Below are 27,338 nucleotides of genomic sequence, written 5' to 3' on the forward strand. Positions count from 1 at the left end.
GCTGTTCTTCTTCTTTATCCATATTTTCTGAGTACTAAACTCTTATTTTGAAAGCGGGGGGAAAAAAAGAATAAAAATTAAGACAGTGTACTTTTTAACACATGTTTATACCCCTTCCCCAGGGTTTCCTTCAGTTTTGAAGTTTGTGGAAAACACCCTCTTTCCCTATTAACATGTGCCTGTCAAGTATGAAGTTCACAAAAGCTTTCCTTCCCTGAATTTATTTGGCAGTATATTTAATCATCCTTTCCCCCTCAAAGCAGATGTCTCAGTGCCAAAGTTTAGGACATCCTGTCACTAACTGCTACTGATATATTGATTGCTTAATTATTAGCACTTGGGGCAAATGGACTGCATAGCAGTTTTCAGAAGAGTGGTGCTTAGATATTGATGTCAATTGCTTACTCTAACCCCATTACATGAGTGATACTAGAATTCACATTAGGAAACCTACTGATTTTTCTTTTAGAAAACCTTTGTTTTTTGCAGACCCCACAAAGTCCTCTAAATGGAGAGAATAATGGGATACAGAATAAAATTATAATCTTGAGGAATAGTTTTTATTGGCTTCTTTCTTGAGTTGAACTTTGCTCTTTCTCCCACCAATCAAATTTCTAATGCTCAAGAGAACTAAATTTGTATGACTATTTAATATATTACGATTCTAAACCAGGAGTAATTTAGATTTCAGTTAGTTATTATCTTTGTTCTTAAGAGTGTATATTTAGGCTCTCATTTATTCTTACCCGAGCCATTGGAGGACAGATTGTGGTTTTCCAGTGTTTTAGATGGGCAAGTTTGAGTCATTCAAGTAAAGTGATTTGCTTGAAATCACACAACAGGTAGCCCTTTAGTGATGATATATATGCTTGGTTTCAGTAAAGTGTCAGTTCACAACTTAGGCCAAAACAAGTACAAAAGAATATATTTCAAACAAAATCTAGTGAGGCTGAAGGGATATAGAATGATGGCGTGGTGATAGTAAAGTGGTTTTGCTAGAGAAGTCTTCCTACAGGAGATGAATTTGGAGAAGAGTTTTAAATGAGAAGGCTAATATGGATTTTCAGAAAATAGGAAGGATGGTTAGGTTGCAGAAATGCTTACTGCAAAAACCAAAACATCAGTAGACACACTGTCTGGAGAACTCTTCACTCTTCACAACATAAGCCTATTTGATGAACTCTGATGCTTTAAAATAAAGAATGCCCATTTACTTTTTTTGTCTTTCAAGTTGGTTCACTTTAATTTCATTCCTTTTCTTTCTAGTAAGCCACTTAAGAACGAAGAACACTGTTTGGTCCCTTCCATCCATACTCATACAATGGTATAAAAAACTTTAGCCTATCTAACTCTCTGAAATGTACAGTAATATGAAAGAAGCAGCAGGCACTGCTTTGTAATGATTCAGAGGGAATTTGATTGACTCTCTGAAATGGTAAAAAAAAGAAAAGAAAAGAAACTTTTAATATAAAGTACAAATGTATACCCCATGTTTCAATATCATTCTTCTTTCAAAATCAGAGGGTAAATTTGTGAAGGATTATCTGGGGAAGTTTAACTGAACAGAATAAACTTTGGTCTAAAATATAACATGTGCGTATCTTCTGGCTCACATGGGAATTTTAGGTAGCAGATGTACTTCTAGTAGTTGTATCAGTAGGTAGGAAACGTAGGTGTGTTTCTTAATGCTGATGAGGCCTTGTTACAAGATTGGCTATTGATAGTATTCTTTCTGAATCTGAGGAAAAATAAAATTATCTGTCTTATTTTTGTAATGACATTAAGATTGTCTTACGTCCATCTCTAACAGCCAGCTTCAAGAAAAGAAATTACTTGGGCTTCAGATGCTGCTCAACAAAATTAAGAGAACTGATATTCAGAGAATTCAGACCACATAATCACCCTCTCATCTCATCCTATAATTTCAAGCATTCTGAAAATGAAACATGTATGTATTCTTCAAAGTGTTGGAAAGGGCTCTATTCTTATTGAGCACTTGTAAATTACGAGGAGGATATATATATAGAGAGAGAGAGAGAGAGAGAAGCAGTTTGGGGAAGAATTCAGAAGGGAGCATATTCTCACAGCCTTTGTTAGGAACGTGCCCGCTCTTATTTTCGTCTATTCAAGAAGCCGGAGTCCCACTTTCTTTGTGAAGCCAGAGTTCAAGCTTTGACTCCCAGGTAGCAGCAGCTTTACGATTAAACTTTAATCCCTTAGTGTTTGTTAGACTCCTATCTAGAATATAGCTGCAACTATTCTTGGCGGGCAAATACATTGCTGTGTTTCCTGCAGTCACAGTGAGATAGAAGAATGTTCTCTGGCTGGGGTGTGGATGAAGGCACTTTACTAATCTTATGCATAATTCATCCTTGGTTGCTGGGGTACTCAGAGTTGAAACTTTGCCCTCTGATAAAATTCAGCTGGATTTTTTATTTACTTGACTCTGATCCCTTTGGATTTAGCCCTTATTGAGAGCCTGGGGATTCTAATTCAACTAAGCCCTAGCTGCGTAGACTTTTCTTATTAATTTGCTCTTGGTGTATTTTAACTATTGTTCAGACCGCCGTAAACAACAACAGCAACAACAGCTGTGCTAAAGAACATGCAGTTCAGAGGCCTGGAGACCCTGAAAAGATTTCTTCTTTCGGTATTAGCTGATTGACTGGAAGGACTCCAATAGGGCTTATCTTAGTTTGTTTTCAAAGTGTAGTTTTTAAAGAGCCTCCGCATTTAAAACTATGTGAACTCTTGTTCTATAGCATGCCACAGTATGGTAATGATTATTCTGTAATGTACTCCACGTTTTCACCATTCGTATTCATTATATTAAGATGTTACTACCGATGGATCTGTTCCTTCCTTCCTTCAGTGAGCAGGTATGTGTTGGGCCCCTCTATGGAGTATGAGATACAGTGTGTGTCCACAGGTAACTCGTAGTCTAGCAGCAGGGGGTTTGAGACAGGCAAGGGATGTGTTAGTATAAGACAGAAGCTGCTGCCACAGCAGTAGATTAGCTCACCCTTGCATGTTTATTCATTTGACTGGAAGTGACTGAGGAGTTATTTTCACGTGCCTCACATAAGATGTAGTGACCTAAAAAGTCATTTTAGACTCAGGACTTTCCCTTTTAGAAGACTGTTCAGTTAGGAGCTCTTTCAGTCACACAAGGAAGGTAGAAAGAGGAGCCTCTATTCTCTTTCAAACATGAGGCATGTAGGACTTTCATCTTAACACTTAACTGAGCAAGTACATGTTTTTATAAACAGTGGTATTCCTTATGTTTATCTGAATAGTTTAAACTTCATCGAAAAGTGAAGCATTCCACAATTCAGAATTTAAATAAGAAATATCTTGCCTCAGATTCACGTAGTAGCTGCCATAAGACAAAAGCCTCTCATGCTCCTACATTTTCATTGTCCTTGTTTGTGTCCTCTCATTTCTAATAATGACAGATTGATAAAAGGTAAGGGCCATTCTGGTTTGGAAAATGAAACAGCACCATGTCATTGTCAAGCAGAATGGGGTAGCAAGAGTTAGGACTAAAATTACTTGGGTCTGTGGTCATGTGAGAGAGACGCGAAGGAGCCACTCAGAATTTCCCAGAGCCTACTGTTAATGTCAAAGCTGCATCCTACAGTCACTGACTCTGAAAACCGGCACAAGTGTTAATTTTTAAAAAATAATAAAAAGACATTGGGGTAGGCACTGAAATAAGGTTCCTTTTCCTTCTCTCCCAAGCTGAATTTTGCTGATCAATTCTGCATCCTGGACAATTCTACCTTTTTATAGGGGGGACCACCAAGAGTTTCTAAGGAACTACAAAATATTTCCAATCTTTATTGGCTCAATCAAGTTTATGTGCTAACTGGATCATTGGGGATATGACCTTGGAATACATATTTCAAAATAGGCACAGGACCTGTCCTTGGGGAGCTTATACTAATTGGGCATGTCATCAATAAATATGGTAAAATGATGGAAGTTTATGGTCCAAGACCGTACTAGGGGGTCAAAGAGTATACTGATTTAACTCGGTGTGGCAGGAGAAGAAAGGAAGTGGGGCAGTTTGAACAATGACTTGGAAGCAGAAGACTGCAGATGAGGCTTTGGAATTTACTGGTGATTGTTAGTTCTCTAGCAATCCATCCAAGCTTGCAATATCTGCTGGTATAAATAGAAATTATCATTCTTTGGGTAGGTTAACAGAATATGTATCTCCAGATAATGAGTTAGATGCATGATAGCATCTTCCAGCTCAGAAGTTTGATTTGTAACATGCTGGTAAGGAGGCACATTCATATTTCTGGGTTGTAAGGAGCCCGCTCTCATCCATTCACCTGTGTTCCTGTTTAGACTAGACCATGTCTGCCAATATTAGGTCTCTAGAGAAAGAGTTAAGTCAAAAGTCAATTCCAGACCCCCTGAGCTCCTGGCTACCACCTACTCCCATAGGACTTGGACAAAGATAATGAACACAGTTACTTAACTTTTTTTTTTAACTTTTACCTTTCAGGTGGCATTGAGAGTAATCATCTCTCTTGGCCTCAAGCTCCATATTAAATTATTTTTTTAATTGCTTTTGAGCAGTAACTTTTCTTTGGTCGCTTAACCAGTCATACAAGTTGAGACTTCTGTCTCGATGTCCATTTTATACTAGCTGCCCTGGGAGAACAGATGAAAAATAATAAGTCAGTTAGATATTTTATGAGTATTGAGATCCCTTCCATTCAGAAATGTAAATAAAATAACCAGCATGAGCAATCAGCTTATGTCAGATTCCGTGGGTTTATGTTACATAGGGAAATTATAGTGCAACCTGAAACATGCCTCTTAATGAATTCATAGTGGTGTCACAGTTGAATGTAAACCCTTGAGCTTTTCTATTGCAAAAGGTTTCAGAAATCACCTTTTATAAACTGCCTAAGGAAGGAGGAAAAAACTAAGATGATACCAACAAATGCTGTCACTGTGTAAGTGGCTGCCTCCCAGCACCAAATTGTGCCAGCTAAGTAAAGTGAACACTTAGGATACTGCTCACCTTTTAGCTTATTCAGTGGGGTGTGTGTGTGTGTGTGTGTGTGTGTATTCTAATATAGTTGACCCTTGAATGACATAGGGGTTACGGGCACTGACCTCCTGTACAGTCAAAAATCCACTTATGACTTTTGACTCCCCATAAACTTAATGTTGACCGGAACCCTCATCAACATAAACAGTTAACACACATATTGTATGTTGTATTGTTACATACTGTATTCTTATAATTAAGAAAATGTTATTAGGAAGGTCATCAGGAAGAGAAACAAATACATTTCCAGTACTGCACTGTGTTTATAAAACAAATCTGCATAGAAGTGGACCTGTGCACTTCAAACCTGTGTTGTGCAAGGGTCAACTTACTCTGTTTCTGAAAAAAGCACAAGAGAGTGCTGTGGAAGAATGGGTTGTCCTTGTGATTTTTGTCCTCAAAAATTAAGAAAGCTCAGTAAGGAAGTAGGACAGGAGCCTGGTAAATAGCTCTGTTTTTACCTTCACGATGCAAGAAGCCAGTGACCTAACTGGAAGTTAGGAAATCGGAATTTGTCTCTTGTTTTTGGCAGCCACTCTTATCTAGCAGCTTGTAGTGCACAAGACCTGTCTTCTCCCTTATCAGTGAACTGGTTTGGCGGTCCCTAAAGCTCTTTCATCACTCTCTTCCCATTCACTGTGGCCTCACATATGATGAATCTGCTCGCCACAGAAGTCCCGTATGTCAAACGGGACATCGAGGCCTGTCAAATTCTAAGGTGGGGAGTGAGGGAAAGAACCACATATTTTTTTTTTTTTAAAGTAGATTATCAGCTTTTCTTTTTTTTTTTTTTTTTTAAGATTTTATTTATTTATTTGAGAGAGAGAATGAGAGAGAGAGCAGGAGAGGGGGGAGGGTCAGAGGGAGAAGCAGACTCCCTGCCAAGCAGGGAGCCCGATGTGGGACTCGATCCTGGGACTCCAGGATCATGACCTGAGCCGAAGGCAGTTGCTTAACCAACTGAGCCACCCAGGCGCCCCAAGAACCACATATTTTTAATTTTAAATTATTCCTTTTTTACATTGTAATTTCTTAAGAGTTTGGCTGAATTTATGTCAGCGTCTGGGCCTGTAAAGCCTCCATTAGTGCATCACAATTGTGGACAGAATATTTCACATCTCTTATTTAGTCTAGAACCTCAAATGCTAGTGAGTTGTCATTAACACTTAGCATTTGTTATGTACAGTGTAGCTCTCTTTTCGTCCCTATACATGTAACAAACGGACTCATCCCCTTGCTTTCCCATCGGTGCCCCGGCGTTGATGGACATAGATCAAGATGCTGCGCGGCCCTGCAGAGGCTCTACACCATGTGACAGTCGAGGCGCATGCAGCTAGCTCACATTAGTTCAGCTCTTATCTCGGCATTCTCATTTCTCGGTCGTCCCCAGTGTATATAATATGTACCGGCTTGAAATTCCTTATATATTGCTTGCACATTCTTCTACGTTTCAGCGCATACCAGTTCCTTCGCTGTAGAACCGCTTCTCTGACTCCCCTCCACCAGTCCATCCCTTATCTTTTAAAACTCCAACTCAGAAGTCACCCCTGTAGAAAGGCTGCCGCATCACCTCCGCCAGATTGCTCTATTCGGAGACTTCTGTTTCTCAGTTCATTCCTCGAACTGTTTTTCCTTTGTGATTGTTGCTGTGTAGCTTGTCACCCAATAGGCATAATGATCCGAGGAATGATGATTTTCCTTTATGCCTTGTCTTTGTCTATTACATACAAACATTTTGAAGGCCACGGCCTTCTCAATTTCCCCAGAGTTCTAGTCCGCCTTCCACACCTTTTCCCTTTACATCATAGCTGACTGCCTGGAGGAACAGGCCACGTGTTCAGGGCTTGGCCTCCACCTCAGCATGAGTGTGGCAGCCTGCTGAATAGGCCCCGACAAATGGGAAGGATTTAACCCTTCAGCTTGGCAGTCTCCGCATTCTACTCAGACGCCTTCAAGGAGTAGATGTGGGATCAGAAATAGGTCTGGAGACGGGAGCAGGGAAATTTTTAATGAAGGCTTTGTCCTTCCTTTTCACACAAGACCCATGAAGCTGCTGTCGTCAGCAGCTCACCCGACACTCTCCTGCTCTGCCTCTTTTCCAGGAGTCAGGGTTAGTTTCAGAAAAAGCCTCTTGCTAGAAGCCATGACCTCGTACTTTTATCCCCTCCATCTGGTGTGCGGCCTCATGGGGCTGTGCTGCTATGCAGGAGGTGAGCAGTGGAATTCTTTAGATGATGACTTCTGAGCCCACATGCGGAGGCAGTGGGGGTGGGGAGCAGGGAGAGCCGTGAGAGCCAAGATCGATGGACCAAAAAGTAAGGTTTGCTCTGGGACAGATCCTACTATAGGTAGACTGTTTTCATGAGGTGTCCTTCCCCTAGCTCAAGTGGGGGCCTAGGTCTATGATGGATGAACATTGTGTTCCTGCAGTTTTCCCTTCTGCCTTCACAGTTGGGGTGCAGGAGTGGGATAGGTAGGGTATGTGCAGGCTTATGCTGTTTCTGAAGGAATGCATTCCAGGGTTGAACAGGGAAGGGTTCCCCTTGCACACATCCTCTCTTGGAGCTGCTTTGTCTCACTGTCTTGGACCTAAACAGAAGTCCAGATTTTGAATGAGAGTGGGAGGAGGGGGGTGGAGAGCAGCAAAAGTTTTTGATCAAGTAAAAATCTGTTGTCTGCCTCATCTCATAGGGGTTTCTCTGCAGGGTGGATTCTCCTTGCCTTGGTGTAGATAAATTACTTGTCTCAGCTAGAGGTCCCAGGACTTTTACCAGGCCTTGAGTAGGCATTTGGCCTCGGATAGGACAGGTTTTTAGCACTCTCATTCCCTCTTCTCACTTTCCTAGCCCAGGAGTTGACAGCGTTTAAAAAAAGAAAGAGTGAAACCTCAAAGGAGATTCTAGTACATACTTTAGAAGCCCAAAGCCTTAACAGTTTCTGCTCACGGCTTCTCAGGACTACTTGTACTCTTTGCGCTTAGCATCACTTTAAAAGAACCAGATAAAATTAAAACAAATGGTTAAAGTGTTAATCTGAAGAAGAAAAAAAGGAATAGAAAGTGCTAGGAGCCAGAGTATATTAAATGCAGACTACTTAGTGTAGTGATCATTTTGTGGCAGTGGAAACAGTGGCCAAAATGACAGGGGATTCGTTGATGTGGTGAAGGAAGGTATAGGCTGTTCCTGTTGTAAATTCTGCTCACCTATACTCTCCTTGAATATTTTGTATCCATTTCTCTTCTGAAGGGGCTGGGACTCTGGCCCTTCCAGCCTGAGGTAGTCTCAGTCTTTGAGGAGAACACACAGGGTGTGAAGTGAGAAACCCCGGACTTGAGTTCTGTCTGCGCCACTCCGTATCACATGACCTCAGACAGATGCCTGAGCCTTTCTGAACAGCACCTGTGCAGTGAGAATGTCTTCCTCCTCACAGGGTCGGTGTGAAAATTAGGTATATGTTAAAGCATTTTGTCCTTGAAAATGCTTCTCATGAACATCACAGTTATTCTCTGGGAACCCCACCCAGACAGTTGTCATTAGGACAGCTGTGGATTACCTGGTCTTCCCTTTTTCTTCACTCAGTTTAGCCTTTCTGTTTGGTCAGGCCTGCGTACAGGGGCTGGTGGTGGTGAAGTAAAGTCACCAGATTTCAGCTCCTTTTGGTCAAAGAAAGAGAACATCTACGTCTAGCTGCTCCACCTATAGCTTCATAGGCAAGAACGGAAGTGAGCACACAGTAGTTCAAAGTTAAGGGATCAGGGGCAGAATGCTTCCCTTGCTTTCTCAACTCCAGGATGACTAAAATGTCTTCAATAAATGAGGAAGAGCCCCAAAGATGCTCAGGGATAACTTAAGCCATGAATGGAAAGTGGAAAAATGTACTTAAAAACTCTCCCCCTCTTCTATCCCTTTGACCTTCGGGGTCAGGGACAGGCATATTATTGACACTCCACTGGTTATTGCCTGAAACCTGCCAGTCACCCAAAGAGATTAACAGCTTCTAGGAAAGCTCAGTTCAGTGCAGCAGCTATGACATATTTACCCTAGAAAAGTCACTGCTTGCTCCTCTCCAGGACCTCTCTCTTATGGACATTATCTCTGAAACCCAAAGCTATCCTGTTTTCTAACCGAATAAAAGTTAAAAACAACAGGTCTTGGGCTGCAGGCTTGGTAATTCTACTTCGTGCAGTCCTAGGAGGCTGCCCCATCATCCTTAGCACACAGGGCACAGATTGGACTATCCCCAGCGTGAACGAGCCATGGGAAGTCCCACAGTCTTAGCCATTCTGCTTGGGTGGCAATTGTCTCCTGTTGATCTCTCCTCTCCATGCCTTTTCTGCATCCTTTCCCTGCCACTTCCCAGGGGAATACCAGTCCCCAAACCGCACAGCTGCTCGCGTATTGATAATGGAACTTTTTAACATTCCTTGGTGATGGCTGAATCCCTGAAGTTGGTATGACTTTTGAAGGATTTGATTGAAATCCAGTTGCTTGTTTTATTGTCGGGGAGAGGGAGGCGGACTAGAACTCTGCTGAAGCTTGGGAGAAGCTATGTGTATGTCTACAGAAGCACAGCTCGTGTGTGCATTTCCTCCCCATTGTGCGCAGGCTCACAGGAGGAGCAAAGAGTGGAAAGGAAGCATCTCTTTCTTGTTTTCCAACATTGCTTCAAAGGTGCCCAACCCCCGTAGTAGCAGTCAGTTCCCAAGTGGAGGGTGGGGGCAGAGGCCTCCACCAAGGCCATCAATAACCAGGTGTGAGCTACAGGTCTCCGTGTAATGTGAAGCTCTCCCGTATTTCATTTCTGCACCCAGGGGGCAGCTCTGCAGGATTGCTTACGGAGAGCTCTGTGTCTGGCACCTCTCTCCACAAGGCCCAGGCGCCCAGGGTCCCACGGACCTGCCCAGGAATGCATCACATTATTCTCTGGTGCTGTAATTTGGCTGCAGGAGCTAGGCTGACGGCCTCCCAGGGATGAGAAACATACTCTCCCTGGCGGCCTCCCTTGGGCTTCTGCCCTATGACCACCGAGGGCGTTTAAAAATCTCAGAAAGGGTGAGGAAAAAAGAAAAATCCTAATTATCTCTCTTATATTAAGCCATGTAGAAACCAACGTCCTGAGTGGGTCCGAGAATTTGGCAAAAGACTTAGTGGTTGGTGTTCTTGCTAAAGGAGGTGAGAAAAAGAAGAAATTACTCTCTGCAATAGGGAGGAAGAGAAACGAGGTTGTAAGTGGTCACGAGTCAGACCTACAAGACTTTTTGCAAACAGACGTTCAGGGCCAGGCAGTGTTTAATTTTTTTAAATAATCCGAAGTCCCTGATTTCATTTTTCCAGCATCATTCTAAGAAAGCGTATGGGTTAGCGCTATTATTCAAGGCTAGCAATCACAGAAGTTGGCTCTTACGTGCAGGACTAGGTTCAGGCTGGCATTCTTACTTGTACATGAGGGAAACTGGCCACAGGCTCTGCAGCCAAGGTATTTCAGCCACGTGCCTTCTCTAAAAGAGGCTAAGACCTTTAAAGGATAGAGATCATGTCTTTGAAGCTAACTTTGTATCCAAATGGCACTTTCTGCAAGGCATTCTACTAAATATTGAAAGTTAGAAGAGATGAGGACCGACACGAAGGAGTGTCAGAGAGGAGAGGGGCGAAGGGACTGCTGCCAGAGGGACAGACCTCTACTGATCAGAGGATGGGTGGGAGGGGGTGGTTAGAGGCAGTGAGTGGGTGGCAGCAGAACTAAATGGAGCCCTGACTGCACCAAATGCAGTTCTCCTTTTGCTGCTTGTTCCACATAAATTTGTTTGTTTATTGCGGAATGGATGCCTGTTGTCCAAAGCCAATTGGAATGCAGAGGCAAGCTAAGAAATAAGAGGAAAAAGTAATTGTTTGGCCATCATTCCTTCTTGGGACCACATAGCCTCAATAGTGGGGCTCATGTGGACCTCTTTTCTCTCACTGTCCACCCCACTGTTCATACATGTCACTCTCTGGCCAGCTTGTTCTTAACCACTTACAGCAACGAACTACAGTTTGGAGCCCAGGAGAAGCACAGAGCAGTATGAGATGCCAGAAGAGGCTCAGTTCCTTCCACGGGGTAAGAACTGAAAAGGAATAGGTGACAGAGCACAGGCAGAGTGAACTTGGGTTGAAGTCCCAGGAAGGCCTAGCTATCCTTTATGCGGGAACCTGGGCGTTCTTGTGAGTAGGGGCGGACTGGGACCCGAGGCTCTACTCAAAGACAGTACCCTTATGTCAATTCCTGCAGTTCTAGTCTTGAGTCAGACTGACTATGACCCCCTTACCTTTCCACTACTCCAAGGCTTTCTTCCTCCTAATCCCAGCTCAAGATGTCAGAAGTTCTTCTCTTCCCCTCCCATTTCCCCCTCCCTAATCCCACCATTGGCTCATCAGTTATCCACTCTGCAAGGAAGACATTCCCCTGGCCTGACTCACTCAGTCCCATTTCTCCACAGGAATCCCCTCACCGCAGACCACAAGGGCCCTGACTAGCTCATGTTTTGTGTTAATGGATGTGAAACCGGAGCAAACCCCTCACCAAAAGAAAAACCACCCTAAACTCTCCCACACAGGTCTCAGCAGGTTACACAAATATTAGTCCTATCATCCAAATAAATCTGCCCCCATGGCCCAGAGCTCTGGCTCCCCCATCCTTCTGCTGCCTGTGCAGAGTGAAGCTGCGCCACAAACACGTGAGGACCCCAAGGGTTGTTGGAGAGGAACTTGGAAAGGAGGGGGGGTGCCTATACTCAGAATTCCTTGTGTAGGCCCCTTAATCTACAGCCTGCTGTCAATACTGTACAGTTCTAAATGGAAGGTTCTAAGAGACATCATGATGGGCTAGGCCAGTTAGGGACTTTGGTAAGAGTGTCCGATGACTGGAATGGGGGTCATAATTAAAACTCAATATCTGAGATAGGTTTGTAACCTCGCTTTACAGAGGAGACGATAAAGGCTCAGAGAATGTGGGTGGGTATCTTGCTCAAAATATCAAAAACAGTAAATGGCACAGCTGTGATTTCAACCCAGGTCTGTCATGACTGCGAATTTCTATGCCACTTTGGTCTTTTACAGTATCACCAGGCAAGAGATAGCCATTGTCTGAGTCACATAAAAACAGGACAGGACGGTTTTGGGGACTCCATGTCCTAGCCTCTAGCTTACTCAGTCTACCATCCCTGGAGACTCCTCTACTGCAAGCTTAATTAGGCAGCGGGAAGTAGCATAGAAGGATCTCCCCTATTTAAGCCAAAGATGGAGTGAACAGTAATAATCACCAGGACTTGGAGAGTCACTAAAAAAAAAAATTTGTTGAATAAATGGGGTAAGGCTGCTTTCTGAGCTGTTTACCATTTTGGCCCCAAGCCCCAGCTCTCCTTCCCTCTGTAGCCACTGGCTTCCATTCCCAGCTTTGAAGACCAGGATCCTCTCCTAAAAATTGCCCAAGCCAGAGATCCCTGCCTAGTATACCTGCCTAGTATACACTGATGCCTCATGTGGGGCCCTTGAGATCAGACCTGCTACCCTCTCCCACCCCCCATGAGTCCCATACCTTTTACTGAGTATTTCCCAAACCTGGCTGACCTCTAGAATAATGCATAGGAACTTAAAAAAAAAAAAAAAATCAAATCCCAAGGCCTAGGCAGGCTTACTAAATGATCTGTTAGGCATAAGAATCACTACATGCCACTCGGTTTGAATAGGCAGCAGGTGAATAAGAGGCGAGTGACCAACATGCTGTCTGATATAGGTTGAAAAGAGGCGGGAGATTGGACGAGAATGTATGTTTGTGTAGTCATATAATTTTTTTCCCCTACAAAATACAGCAGTTTATAAACCTATGAGCATGTGAATGGAACCTTGTCCACTATGGCTAACTCTTATCTAGCAATCCCAGACTCTTGATAATGGAAGAAGGATGTAGCCTAAGAGTTTCTTTTGGGGTACCAGGCAGTCTGCTCAAACTGACCCAGGGAAGAGATGTGGTTTCATCTCTGTCCCATCTCCCCTCAGTCAGGTAGGAACACAAAGAAGCTCTCCCCAGGTACCCTTCCTCTTGCACACACAAGAAGTGTCAGGAAGCCGGTGCAAAGGAAAGGAAAGATGAGCCTTGACCATGTGCTTTAGTGCAACTTCTATCACTCTGAAGACCCCTCCCTCTTCCACTCTCCCTTCTAACCTCCCAAGGTGGCAGTCAGGGAGCCATTCAATTTCTTAGATCCCCTGTCAACTCCTTCCCAGGGCTAAGGAACCAGTCAGGACACGAGAGTCCTTCTGGATTACTCTCCAAGTCCTTAAATAGAAACTGTAGCAGCCCAGAGTTGAGGGTAGAGGAAGGTGTGCATGCAAAGATCTTGTGCTTTTGAGTCAGGAGGTTTGAAGTAGAGGGATGAGTGAGGTATTTCTATGTTCAGGTCTGGTCCAGCCACTCTGCCTTCTTGGGGGCCTTGCAAGTGTGGACGTCCACAGTGTTTCTGCACTCCTTGCATCGCACAGCACAGCACCAGTGGAATTTGCACTCACACTGGGTGACACGGGTGACTCGAGTTGTGTCATACCCTCGGCCACAGCACATGATTTCGCAACCATCCGTCCCTTTAGATGTCTTGCTGCAGACACGGCCCGCAGTGCCAAGGGAACCTGGGTTGGGGAAGAGAGAGAGTGAGAACCAAGCTACCTCTTCCTTCAGCTGCTCTGGGTTCCCTTACCCACATCCTCACGAGGAAACCATAAAGAATCCCTTTTCCTGAAAATATGCCCAACTAGCCAAAATGACCGTCTCCTTGCTTCCCTCTGCACCAGGCTGGCTGGCTTCCCACCATCAAGGCTCCCCAAAGACCATTGACTTCACCTGCAACAACCCCCCCCCCCCCAACCCCGCCAATACACAGCTCCATATCTCTTTCAAGACCTGGCCTTAAAATGCTCCCAACTGTTAAAGCTGGGTAAGGGCTCTCCGTGTTTGAAGTTATCCATAGTAAAAAGTTAAAAAAACAAAAAAACAACTTAGCCTATAATTTATCTTTTCCAAGAAGTCTTGCCACAACTCTGATCCAGCTACCATTTGTTAGGATTTTGGTCCTTAGTTGATATTTTATTAAGTTGTACCATACAGGGAAGTAGTATAGTATGGCCATTAAAAGCACAGGCCTTATTGTCAGATTGTCCAAGTTTAAATTCCAGCTCCGCCACATCCTAGCTATGTGATTTCGCAAGGTAGTTAATCTCTCTGGACTTCAGTCTTCTCCTATGAAAATAGGCATAATAATAGCATCTAACTCAGTGGATTGTTACACTATGTCTATAATCTCTGTTCAACTGAGGAGGCAAACTGATTAGCATGACTGCCCAGAAGCATATCCCTATGGAATTCCTACAGAATATCCCTTGCCCCTTACAGTAGGAACTCTTGAAGGGTAAGGATGATGTTATCCCCCTGCACAGAGAATGCTCAGGACTTCATTCTGACCAATTTTAGCAAAAGAGATCCTGACAACGGATCATAAAATCATAGAATTTTGGATGGGATGGACCCTAGAAAGTACCTACCCTAGTCTTTCCCCACGGATGGGACATTAACTGACCTGGGGGCTGAAGGAGGGGAACAGACTGACTGATACTCTCATAGCAGGCTGCACATTCTACTGCCATATGCAAAGAAAATGCTAGAACTTAGGACTTCTATATTTGTTTTTTATCTCATAAACTTAAAATCTCTACTTTGTGTGTTTTATAATGTACATATTAATACAGTGGAATATATCTATCTGTTATAAGTAAATATCCACATTTTGGAGGTACATACTCCCAAGAATTTTTTAACGATAGGAATATACAACCCAAAATGTTAGGAGGCCACTCCTCCAGCCTGTGACCTAACTAGTCCTACTCTCTCCTTCTCCTAACTCCAAGGACTGGGGCTTAAGTCCTTCTCTTGTGCACCCAAAGCCTCTTCTATAGACTGGAGCTGAGCTGTCCAGTGTAATAGCCACTAGCCACATGTGATCATCTAGATTTAAATTAACTAAAATTAAATACAATTTAAAACTTAGTTTCTCAGTCACACTAGCTACATTTCAGATACTCAGTAATCCCATGTGGTTAAGTGGCTACCGTATTGGATAGCACAGATGTAGAACATCTCTATCATCACAGGAAGTTCCAACTGGACAGGACTGCTTTGGAGGGAATTTCTGGCTCCTTACTCCCTTGTAGGATGACTTATACCCTTTGAATTCCAGGCCCCACTTTGGGTTTTATGAGACTTAATTTTATGCCTCCGAGGAAAACCAACGCATACAGGACCCATCTACCTTCTAACTCCAAAGATCCTACCCCAAAGGTGCATTTTAGGTATGGCAGCCTAGGCTTACACCTTGGATGTTATGGAGTTATTTCAAGACATTCAGAGAGTAGACCTCTGAATTGCATCATGTAGAAAGAAAACATACCTAGTGGCAGGACATCACTGGGAGAATTGGAAGGGCTCTTTCCACCCTTTTTCTCCTAGCACCATCCAAAGGACACAAACTACTTTCTGTGTTACTTGGGTGAAGCCCCACCCTCTTTCTGTGCCCAGTTTTGCTCTGAGCCACTCGACTCTCCAGGAATGACCGTGATGGGTGAAAACAAACAGAACTGAAGACAGCTGAGGTCTCTGGCTCTATCTCACCCAAGGCCTGAGTGCCAAGTCTACAGAGAAGAGCCTGGGAGCGCATGACAGACCAGGGGAAGAGCTGTTCTTTTGCACAGCAGGTTGTTCCTAGTCTAACCTATCTGAACCTGAAATATGAGCCAAGATGGTGACTTCTACTCTGTGGGGGCAATAGCATATCAAGCTCCAGGATCCCCAAGAATTCCACCATAAATATCTGGAACAGATTGAAAAACAATTTGCTGCTTTCTGCTAGTGGTTAGCCCTGCTGGGATCTCCTCTTTCCTTGCTTTCCCAGTTCCATTTTTGAATCTTCAATGGCAGCACACTGGATACTGGATTCAAGGCCACTCATGGTCTGATCCAAACCCATCTATCTACTTCTAGTCCCCCCATCCCAAACCTTCACTCAGTCAGATTAATCTGAGTTCTCGGTTCCGAGAACGAACGTGTACTTTCCCACCTGGCACTCTGCTTCTCTGCCTGTTCTTCTCTCTAGGCTGTCCAGGTAATCCCTACACTTCAAGAAAGAGCTTAAGTTCCACATTTTCAAATAAGCTTTTCTGGATTTCTCCAGTCATCTGTCTTTTGCAGTTGCATTTGTCTCCCTGTTACATCTCATTTCTTTAGCTAGGCTGTGAAGAGCCAGAGACTTAGGACTCCATCACATGCTTCTTCTGTTCAACCCACCCATTGCTTGCTATGGAAAATGGGTGACTCATTTAAACATTCCCTGCATAGTAGCTACTGTACCCCAGATGCTGGGGATAGAAAGGTGTGACAGATGACCTCTCCCCTGCTTGGGCAGCCCTGGGACTGGTGGACTGAGGCATTCACCACCAATCTCATTATCAGGTGTTCGTGTTGGGAGGAGACCGACTCCTCCTACAGTACCGCTTCCCTAACTCCTGAGGCCGACCACACTGTGATTAACCAGGGCTGCCTGCACCAAGAGCTGGGGGCTCCGTGTCCCTACCTGCTTTCCTTACTCACCTGCAGCCTTGTCCAAGACACAGTAGTCTGGGGAGTTGTCAAAGTAGACAAGGTCAGTCCGGGTGGCACGGCGATAGCCTTGGCGGGCTGCTGTGAAGTTGGCGCCATCCTGGGTTGCTGTCACCTGCACGGCGCCATCATAGCGCCGCCGCAGGTAATCACCTGTGCGGCGGAAGTCTGAGAGTGCACGCCAGCAGGTGCGCAGAGTACAGGAGCCGCTCACGCCATGGCACTTACACTCGAGCTTCAGAAACCGCCGCACGGCCTGGGTGGTGGGGAAGCAGGTGAGGGAGAGGCAGCCAGTCAGGGCACTTTTTAGTCCTCCCCGGGGGCTAAAAGCAGGAGTGCTCCGACATCTGCCAGACCTGGCCTAGGCTGGACAGAAGGGCCATCGGCTGTTCTCTCCCCCTATCAGATCCCACCCATTCTTCCTGACCAAAGTCAAGAATCTCTTCTTCCATGAATCCTTCCTGGAACTTCTTCCCCTCTTTTCTCTACCTTTCCCTTCTTTCCACCTATGTGAAGACACATATGCACCTGGTTGAAAATAGGCATTCCCAAGCTCCCTTGCATTTACTGCTCCAATGCCATGGGGGTTGGGGTCTTTGGAAGTGATCCAGAAGCCTTTAGTGCTTCCACCTTTGCGTTCAGTCCATGATCACACACCCCGGTCACCCCCAGCAGACATGAACGTACGTGCATAGACATGAGTACTGACCGTGCGACCACAGCGGTTGTTATGTAAGTTCATGAGGGCCCGGGCATCCTTAAGCCTCTTTTCCTTGGCATCCACAAAGGCCTTGGCAAAGCGAACACCATAGTGGATGTTGTCACTGCAGCCACCCCAGTCAAAATCCCCGCGTTGGTCATGGTGTCGGCCACGGGTGTAGGGGTCACAGCTGCACACACTCAGTTCACCCTGGCTGCAGGCGCGGGTGATAGCATGGACCACCCCCGCTGACGAGATGGCATATACAAATGCTGCCTCCCGGCTGCCTGCAGAGAGAAAGGGAGAAGTAGGGTTCAGCAGAGAGGCCCACATCTGTCCCCTTGTTCAGCCCACGCAACCCCCAACTCTGCAACCTCCTCTCTTCTTGTCTTTCCCAGAGCAACTCCTATACCCCCTTTATTCAAGGCACTCTTCCCTTCCAAGAGCATTCCCCAGAGTATCTGACCTCTTCGCCTCGGCCCTCACCACTCTCTATCCACTTCTTTGTACATCTGACTTCTTGGGCTGACCTGTACTCTTGCCTTCTTCCAAACTCCCTGGGTCCATCCATTGAAAAGTTTCACAGTGAGTCATCCTCTCCCACAGAGGGGATGGCTCAGCTAAGCCTGCCTCGGTCCACATTCCAGGCCTTTTCAGGCCTACTCTGCTGGACAGTTCCCTTACAATAGAGACCCCAGCCCAGGGGGCAGCCTGTTTGGGGAGACCTGCTACTTTCCCCAGCCTGCTTCCTTCCCATCCTGCTCTTGGCGATTGATAACTCATCACCCCTGTCCCCCAGACACCGCCAGATTCCCATCTCATTCCCTTTCTCCTAGTTTATTGTCTAGCTCGGCTTAGCTTTTTTGCTGAGCTGGGGCCAAGCCGCCAACTCTCCAAATATTTACATATCACCTTTCTGTTTATCCCTTGCCGCCATTACTGGAGTGTTGGGAGGGTTGGGGTGAGGGTTGGGGTGAGGGTAGTGATGGTGGCAGTAAGAACAGAGCAGCCATTCCCAGTCCTCAGCCCTACACCCAGGCTGGGCTTGGGGACGGGGGGGAAAGGGAAAAAGGGAGAGGAGGTGCCAGGGAACGCTGTACCTTTGTGCCATCATCCCAGAACACTGGAATTTAGAGGGGTCCCTGCCTACATCTCTCAGTAACTGAGGGTCGGTTCCCAGCCATCTCCTGGGCTCTGCCCTCAACCGTCTCTCTGATGATGAGGCAGCGTGGAGGAGAGGGGAGGAGGATCATGCCTATCCCCCACCCCCCACCCCGGGCACAGAAGGGGAAGCAGGTGGGGCAGGGTGGAAGAGGCCCCTACTTCGGAGCATGACGCGGCCAAAGACAGTGTGGTCCCGGTCCAGCGTGGTGCAGTTCCAGCGGTGGTGGCGGAACTGGTGCTGACACTCCCGGATCCATTCTCGGGCGCCCTCGCCCACTGAGCGCATGATGTCTGGGTACCGCTGGCACAGCTGCCGCTGCCGGCTCACCAGGCCAGGGATATTGTCACAGATCACTCGCGCCCCCAGGGCCCCGATGTACCTGCAAGGTGGAGATGGCCCTGTCAGAGCAGCCTGGTCCTTTTCCTGCCTCGGGAGGGGGATCAGGAGGGGAGAGGTTTGGCATTCACAGCTTGAAGAGGTTCCTTCCCCTCCTCCAACCCACATTCCCGGAGGCCAACGGGTGCAGCTTTCCCCACAAGCTCTGGAGAAATGGTTACGCAGTTGCAGAGAGTCATTGAGTGGTCTCTCACCATCATCCGCTCCCCAGCCAGAGGCCAAAGTGACACACACTTGCAGAACACGGGCCAGGCATGTGTCACATACGTAGACGCCGTGGGCATGTCACACAAACCCATTGCCTGTTTATTTAATAAACATTAAGAGCCTCAGAGAAAAATAAACTAACAAAACAAGAGTCTGAGACAACACTCTTACACCCACATGTGAGAGGCACGTCCTACATGGCTGGTCCATGAAGACATGGTTTGGGGGAGAAGGATGGAGACAGGGAGGGGCCAGTGGGAAGAGACATCGTGGGCAACTGGGAGGAATGCTTACAGCTCTAGTCAGATCCGTGTAACTAAAACTCCTCACCCCCAATCGTGAGGTCTGGGGAGGAACACTCCCCCCACAGATTTCCTCCCTGTACCCTTATTTCTAGGTCCCATGGCCTTTCTTAACTAATGAGTCTTTGAAAATCATCCTCCCCAACCTATAAGGGATGATGTCCTGGGTGAACCTGCCTGGGCAGAGGGCTGTTAGCAGTGGGAAGCCAAAGCCAAGATAAAGCAACAGAGATGACCCTCCCCATATTCCAGTCCCCAGTCCACCTAATTCAAGCAACTGGAAGGAGGTCAGTTGGGGTGGGCTACTAAAAGTTAGCTGGGTTGCTAGAGTCACTCCCAAATTTCTCAAGGCAATATTTTCTCTTCACTCAAACACTCTTAGCCCTGGACTCCACTGCAAGCCTTGGGAAGAATGTTTCAGAGAAGACAGGACTGCATCATGACCTTTTCTCCCCACAAGGCCACCAAATGCTATCTGACCCATTCATCCACTTCTCACTCCCTTGCTGTCTCTCCCAACATCTAGCACCTTCCTTGGCTTGCTGGGGATTCTCTGTTCTCCTAACACATCAAAGGGATACCTTTGTCCCCTTCTCTGAACAGGTGGGGGTCAAGGAGGGCAGTTGCTGCTACAGGCTGAAAAGATTTGGTTTGGTCTGTGAATGAGCGAGCCTGTGGTTTGGGAAAGATCCCAAAAATGAGCCTAGAAGTGGGTGAGGAGAACAGAAGGCAGCCAGTGGGGTGAGGGGAAAAGCTGGACTGCCCTGGGCTCTATGTCCCCCTCCTCTCCCCCCCCGCCCACATTTGCGAACCCGGCCCTCACCCACAAACTAGGTCACCGCTGGTGACACCAACTCAAACAAACACAAGGAGGGCTGATGCTTGCCTCTTCTGGAGCTGAGCAGGGCTGATGGGGCCCATCTGTCCCTGGGGAACAGGGAGAGGGCTGGCCCACCACTGACAAATCCCATGGAATCAGCGTCCCCAGCAGCATTGTCCATCAGGGCAATAGCTTCCAGGAACAAACAAAATAAACACCCCGGGCTGGGCCAGGCCGGAAAAGGCCGCCTGACGCACAGCCTGGAGTTACACCCACTGCCGCGGTGCTTTGTTTGGAGAATCAAGACCGTTGGAATTGGAGCTCGTCCCTGTCTCACCACCGTTCTGCTTCCCCAGTTCAACCCAAGTACTGCTCTAAGCAATGGGTGTTTGTTTTTTTTACTGGGGCTTGGAAAGAGGGGGGTTGGATGGGAATGGGAGACCAGTAATCCAGCCCTCATGAGACAGTCTGGAGTGGGGCAGGCCAAACTCTGGCAAAAAGTCCTTCCTGTGGTCTGACTTAAATCCATTCTGCTGCAGCCCACATTGGTCCTTCTTGTTACATCCTCACTGAGCGTGGGAACATCTGTTCAGTATCTAAGACAGGAAGATAATTACGTTTCTCCACAACCACCCATACCCTCTAAGTAGCTGCACTAAGTACCCCACTAAGATTCTGCAGAGCAGGGCGCTCGCCTGCAGGCCAGTGGTCAGGCCCTTGTAGTTGGTGTGGGGGCCTCCAATAAAACTGAGCCTGAGCCCCCTCTCAATTCAACACATGCCTGCAGAATGCCTACCGTGTGCCAAGCATGGAGCTCAGCTGTTAGGGCACAAAGATGTTTAAGGCACCCCCCAGCTCATTGGCTGGTAAGAGGGGGTGAAATGCCCCGACTCCAGCTCTGTTTTCCCTTTCAGAAGTTTTCACTTTCTTCCCGGCTTCCTGCCCCAGAATGCTCCCTACACCTGCTTTTGACCAATTCACATCCCTTCCTTTGACAGAGTGACTCATACCCTACTCTAGTCCCTTGCTTCTCAAAGTGTGGCCCCGATAAAGAACAACAGTATCAGCGTCATCTGGGGATCTGTTAGAAATGCAGAGCCTTGGGCCCCACCCCCAGCCTACTGAATCAGAATCTGCATTTTTACCAACATCCCCAGGTGATTCAGACACCCTGTTCCACGAAGGTAGGGATTTTTGTCTGTTTTGTTCACTTTGCTATCCCCAGAACCTAGAACTGTGTCTGGCACATAGTAGATACTTAATAACTGTTTGTTGAATAAACACCTAACTGCTCTGATTTACCGCCAACTCTCTTTTCCCCCTAGCCGGCCATAAACTTCATTTCAATTACAGCCTCACTCCTGTTGACATTGCCAGCCTATTTGCAGATGTTTTATATTTGTGTCTTTTTAATGAGGCCAGGGATCCTCTTTTCATTTCCCCTCTTACAGTCCCTAGTGTACACAATTCAGCCCAGCCCACACAGGGCTTTGAATGCAGGGATAAAACTATTACCCTCCCTGGATCTCTCTATACCTATATGGTGCTTTACAGTTGATAAAACGTTTTCCTTAACAAAAATCATACGAGACAGACAGAGATCTCCATTTTACAGATGAAGAAACGGAGGGTCAGGGAGTGTGATAACACCCAGCTCTGTCCATCAGGGCTAGTCAGAGGAGAACCAGGTGAACCAAGGACATCTGATTCCAAAGTCCAAGTTCATTTTTATCCCAAGAGCAAGAGAGACAATACAGTGCTTAACCAGGAATAGAGCAATCTAGCTCCAAAACTGGTGTGCACTTGGGCAAAGTCTCTTACCACTCCCCTTCTAGCCCTCATTGTCTTCATGTGTGAAATGGGGATAATAATAGTATCTACCTCCCTGGATTACTCTGGGGATTGAAGAAGATGGTGCTCATAAGGTACTTAGCTCTAGTGTCCAGAGCTTAGTAAAGGCTCATGAAATGGCAATCGTCGTTGGTAACAATAATGCTAGTATTATGATACCACTCTGTTCCTCTCCCTTCGTGAATCCACGAACACTGTCCTGCTCTTGGGATTCCCTACATCCAGCTCCCTGCAGAATGCAAAATAGAACAGGGAAGCACATGCGAGGAGCCCCCTATTTCTTGTTCTGTTTATCACAGAATAAGAAGAGACCATCTGTTTCCTCCTCCAGTGAGAGGTGGGGAGAGGGAAGGAGTGACTGGAGAGTAAGGGAAGGGCCGTGGGGAAGATCAGACTGTTAGCTGGCGATAGTGATGACCTTCTGCTCCGGATTGGAACATGGACACACACAGAGTCAACAGGCATCTCTTCCAGGGTTTGGACAGAATATCAATCTTGCTGGGGTTTTTTCCTAAAGGAAAGAGAGATAATCACCTTGGGGGCCTGACCTGCCTTTAGAAAGCAGCTTTCCACTTTATCTCAGAAGTGATGACCACTGAGGCAGTCATCTGGGGCCTACAGCTGTGACAGGTGTGACTCAAGGAGATTGAAATGACCTCTGCACTCACTCCCCGTCCTGGATCCGTTGCTGCCTTCCTCGCTTTCACTGGGACTGCTGAATCCCTCTGTATCACTGGCTTGCGCCCTCTCTAGCTCTTCTACCCAGAGTTTTTCCAAAACATTTAATGTGAACCACGTGGGGTGAGAGTAGAAGAGAGAAAGGAAAGGAGAGGGAGTAGCCAAGTAGCATTTGGGGATCGGGAAGCACGCTAGTTGGATCTTTAGGAAGCACTACCAGGATGCTGAAATTAGCAAAGTGTCGCTTCCTCACCTAAACACCAAGTGGTCCCCAAACTACCTCCCAAACTGATAAGAAGCAATCAAGAGTCCCTAAAGGCAAACTGCCATCTGGGATGGATAAAGATGGGCAGTGGTCACTTCATCCTCTCTCCATCGGGCCACTGAACACACAAATCCCCAGCCAAACTGAGCCCCTGATGGTAAAGGGTGGCTCTGTTGAAAGGCTTTTCTCCTTGTCGTCCCCTCTTCTCTTTCCCTTCCTAAAAGAATGTTTCAAGCCAGATGTAAGATACGGGCCTCCCTTCTCCCCCATCCAGAACCCCCTCCCTTGCCTTCCCCAACACTGCAGAGATTAAAAAGATCCAAAAGAGAGATTTTCCTGAAACAGGAAAATGGGGGGTGGGGGGTGGGGATGGAGAGCAACGCATCTTGAAATGATAGGAATCTGCAGCCCAAGCTTGCTGGCCCCTCAGCCAGCCCACCCCTCACCCTTCTAGCCAAGATTCCAAGTCTAGAGGAGAAAAGCCACAGGGTGCAAGGGGAGGAGAGACCCCTCTTTGTGGTGGGGAGGGTGGGGGGGAGGGGCAGCGTAAGGAAAGGAAGGGGGCACTGCATGGGTAGGGAGGGGCAAGAGCCCAGTCTGAGGCCAGTTTGATTGGGGGGGGGGGTCAGTGAAGAGGAAAGATGAGAAGACTGTCTTTTCTCAGTCCAACTCCCCCCCAACCCCCCCCCCCCCCCCCCCGCACAGAAGGTGGGGGAGGAGGGAGAGCAGCTCTTTCTCCTGAGAGAAAAAGATGAATGCCATCCAGGGCTGGGGGGGTGGGGGGGGCCGCAGGAGGATTCGGAAAAGAACAGACATCCAGTGGGTGTTTTAATGCCTTTTGCCTCATCTGCCCTCTTGTGAAGTGTCTGGAGTCTCAGGCCTGCAAGAAATCCGAGGGGAGCGTCTCTTAATACTGTGGGACTCCAGAAGCCTCTAGTTCTTGGAGGGGAGAGAGATGGAAGAGATAGGGTGGTCATCTAGGGGAAGAAAAAGGAAGAAGAGAGGGATATCAAGGTTCGAAGTAACCTCCTCAAAGCTGCCACTGAAGACAAACGCCAAAATTATGCAAACCCAAGTGTTTTGTTTGTTTTAATTGTGGGAGTTAATGGAGTATTTTTGCATTGATTCCATTTCTGAGCCTTGCGCTGCGTGCTGCAGCCTCCCCGAAGTCTTACTGCGTTCCCGGGTGGGGTGGACGAGCGAGAGGCCCGTGCGCCCTTGCTTAGCTGCGCTTTTCTCCACTTCTCAGGGGGGCGACCGTAGGCGATCAGAGGGTCCTTTGGACGGCCACTCAAGGCCCCCCGGATGGGCGACTGGTTCCTTGAATCCACCCTGCGAGAAACCTGGAAAGTAGCTTTTGCTCCTAAGAGGACTGAGCTGAACTGGAGCGGGCCCAGCACACGAGAGTCTGGGAAGCCTCGACCACCGGGCGTCTTTGCTCCGAATGCCCAGGGCCCACCTCGCTGGGCGAGCTGCACACCTATCCCCCCACCTCCCCCCACACACTCCGCGACTTCGGTGACAGTCCTGCTCGAATCGTCTCTAATTCCGTCGAAGCGAAAGCCTGGTCTGAGCAGCCCGTGCCAGGAGCTGCGTATTGCCTCTGGGCGCCTCCGGCCGGACTCTGTCTGCCCAGCGCCTCACCCTCCCCACCCCGAGAGCCGCGCTCACCACCAGGATGTGTCTACGCGGGCCGGCAGCGTCAGCAGCAGCAGCAGCAGCGGGCAGGCAAGACCGAGGCGGGCCGAAGCCCGAGAGCCGTCGGGGGCCGCGGGTCCTGGCGCGAGCGCGGGGACAGGGGCGCGGGTGCGCCGAGGGGGGAGCTGCGCGGCTTCCTCCGCACTACCCGGCTTCAGCATAGCTCCCCGATGACTCCCGCCGCGCGGCCCGGAGGGGCGTGGATGGGGCACCGGCTCGGGGTACTCAGGCTGCTCCCACCTCACCCCCCTGGGGAGCCATAGGGCTCGCCGCTGGCCGGGGACCCAGGGGCACCTGGAGTCCAGGAGCCGGGTCGCAGGGTCCCGGAGAGGGGCGCAAGGAACGGGGTCCGGAAGCCGACGGGGGCGCGCCAAGCTCGGGGTCCGGGACGCGCTGCCCCGGCGCTGGGCGCGGTGTCAGGGGGTCGGCGGCGCGGAGTGGGGCTGCGGGCAGAGTGTGCGGACAGCCCCTCGGCCGCGGGCTCTCATTGGACGGCGCGGGGCGGGGCCGAAGTCGGGGACACGCGCGGCCCTCTGGGCGGCTCCGCCCGCGTCAGCCCCGGGCGCTCCGCAGCGCCCGAGGTGTGGCGGCCGCCTCCGCCCCTCGGCGCTCCGCGCACCACCGCACCGCGCCCCCACCTGCTCCCGCGGGACGCGACAGGGCGCGGGGGCGCCCTTCGGAGCCCGCAGCGCCCAGTCCCGGCCGACGCCGCGCCACCGGGTCCTAGCGTCCTTCATGCGGCAACCCCAACTTCCGTGGGTGATGGCCTGGAGCGCAGAATGGGGGGGGGCGCTGCAGGCACTTCCCCTGTCCTCTAACCTCCAGTGACACTGGAGCTGAGCCACGGAGGATGCACTCATTTCCTCGGTCCTTTCTCGGTTCTTGCGCTTCTGTGAAATGGGTAGAACCTCTGCCACCGGGAGTTGCGGGAGGATCTTAACTCCCTTTCAGCGCTGCCAAACTGGGGCGCCTTAGCCGGCTTCAGGTAGGGGCTTCTCTCTTCTAGGACTTGCTGCTCCTCGTTCCTCCCACCCGCCTGCCCGGCCCCGATGCTTCCCTCTGGCCTGGGGACCGGGAGTCGAAGGCGGAAGCGGAGGGGGCACACCTGCGGACCGGACAGGGACTCCCCGCCCTTTACCGCCCGGCCTCAGCAGGACTAAGTCTCTCCCGGCTCCCCCGGTGCCTCGGTCCCCCACCCCCTCGGGCGGGGCTGCAAGTATGAAAGAATCAGAAACAGCTGGGCGGCTTTCCCGAACCAGAGGCCAGGGTGGGGGTCCTGCTGAGAGAGTGGAAGCCCCGGAGCCATTTCTCCCCTTCGCCTTTCCATCCTTCCTCCTCCCCACCGCCCCCTCACCCCCTCCGCCACCCAGCCCCTGCACACCGCACCCGGGCGTGGTAAATCAGGAAGAGGTGGGGAGGTGCTGACTGCTGAAAGTGACACCCCTCTTCTCTCCCCGCACTCACCAGGGAGGCACGTAGAACCTCTGGGGTCAGAGTGGCCCTCACTGAGATGCAAAAAGTTTTTTAAAACCCTGGCCTTACAACTTGGAGAGTTTGCCCGGGGAATGGCCCTGACCTCTTCTCCAGCCTCAGTTTCTCCTGCCTAGCCCCTCATTCCCAGGTGTCTTTCGTGCCTCTCCCCGTGATTTATCTAAACTATAAAGCCTTGGTGTAAACAATGCGCTGGAAACTGCCCACCCTCCTCAACACCAAACTCCCTGTCAGTTCTTGGTTGGGGGCAGGCGGTGGTTCGAAGGGGGATGTTAGAGACGCCAGAGTGTGAGTGGACAGGGTGCAGCTGGCTTCAGAGACGCTGCAGACATCCAGGGGCAGATGTGGGGGAGAAGGGCTCAGAAGGACCTTTAACCCGCCCCCCCCTCACTCCTTTAACCTCACTTTCTGTGGCAGGGGCCAGAGTGTATTCATTAATTAAACAAATACTTATTTACTGCCTACCACGTTCCAGACTGTGCTAGGCACCAAGGACACATCAGTGAACAAAGCAAAACAAAATAATTTCTACCCTCATGGAGTTTACCTTCTATTGAAGGAAGATGGACAATACACAGTAAACATCCTAAGTAACATATAGTATGTCAGAAAGGATAAGTACAGTGGGGAAAATAGAGTTGTAACTAGGATGATCAAGATAGGCTCATTAAGACGACATTCAGGCCAGGGAATAAGTCAGGCAGATTCTTGGTGAAGAGCATCCCCAGCGAAGGGAACAACCAACACAGAGACCCCACGGTGGGTGTGGGCTGGTCTGCAAAAGCTAGCCAGTAGCCAGCCAGCTGGAGCCAAGGAGCTGGGGAGGAGAGGAATTCAGTGAGGTAGCCAGGGTGGTCCACATCCTGCAGTGTGGGGGATAAGGGTGGGAAGTAGGGGCTGGACTGGAGTTGCATAGGAGTGAGAGAGGGTTGAATACAAAGACCAAGCAGGGCCAGCATGCAGCCACACACATCCCTCCCTGCCAACCAGCTGACCCTTCCCTCCCCTTCTTTCCTTT

General features: G+C 48.5%; 2 protein-coding genes across 3 annotated transcripts in view; one reads left to right on the top strand and one right to left on the bottom strand.

The window, feature by feature from the left end:
- Positions 1-24,803, top strand: part of ST7L (suppression of tumorigenicity 7 like) — a 90,119-nt gene extending 65,316 nt beyond the window's left edge. The window contains exon 15 of one of the 2 annotated variants that reach the window (XM_045896952.3): positions 24,381-24,803. In XM_045896952.3, the coding sequence (XP_045752908.1) occupies positions 24,381-24,485 (105 nt within the window). In that variant the 3' untranslated portion in view covers positions 24,486-24,803. Of the gene's footprint in view, positions 1-1,810; positions 11,841-24,380 lie in introns of those variants that run through there. The other variant, XM_054512680.2, reaches the window with a different exon arrangement.
- Positions 11,975-25,297, bottom strand: WNT2B (Wnt family member 2B). The gene is made up of 5 exons (XM_045896957.3): positions 24,803-25,297; positions 18,771-18,991; positions 17,457-17,734; positions 16,739-17,003; positions 11,975-13,731 (listed from the first exon to the last, which is right to left on the bottom strand). The coding sequence occupies exons 1-5, from the start codon at positions 24,988-24,990 to the stop codon at positions 13,502-13,504; spliced, it is 1,182 nt and encodes a 393-aa protein (XP_045752913.1). The 5' UTR covers positions 24,991-25,297; the 3' UTR covers positions 11,975-13,501.
- Between the last annotated feature and the right edge of the window lie 2,041 nt (positions 25,298-27,338).

Source organism: Mirounga angustirostris, unplaced genomic scaffold (assembly GCF_029215605.1).
Source record: "Mirounga angustirostris isolate CCGP_5_RB_7025 unplaced genomic scaffold, mMirAng1.0.hap1 SCAF_4, whole genome shotgun sequence".
Lineage (NCBI taxonomy): Eukaryota > Metazoa > Chordata > Mammalia > Carnivora > Phocidae > Mirounga > Mirounga angustirostris.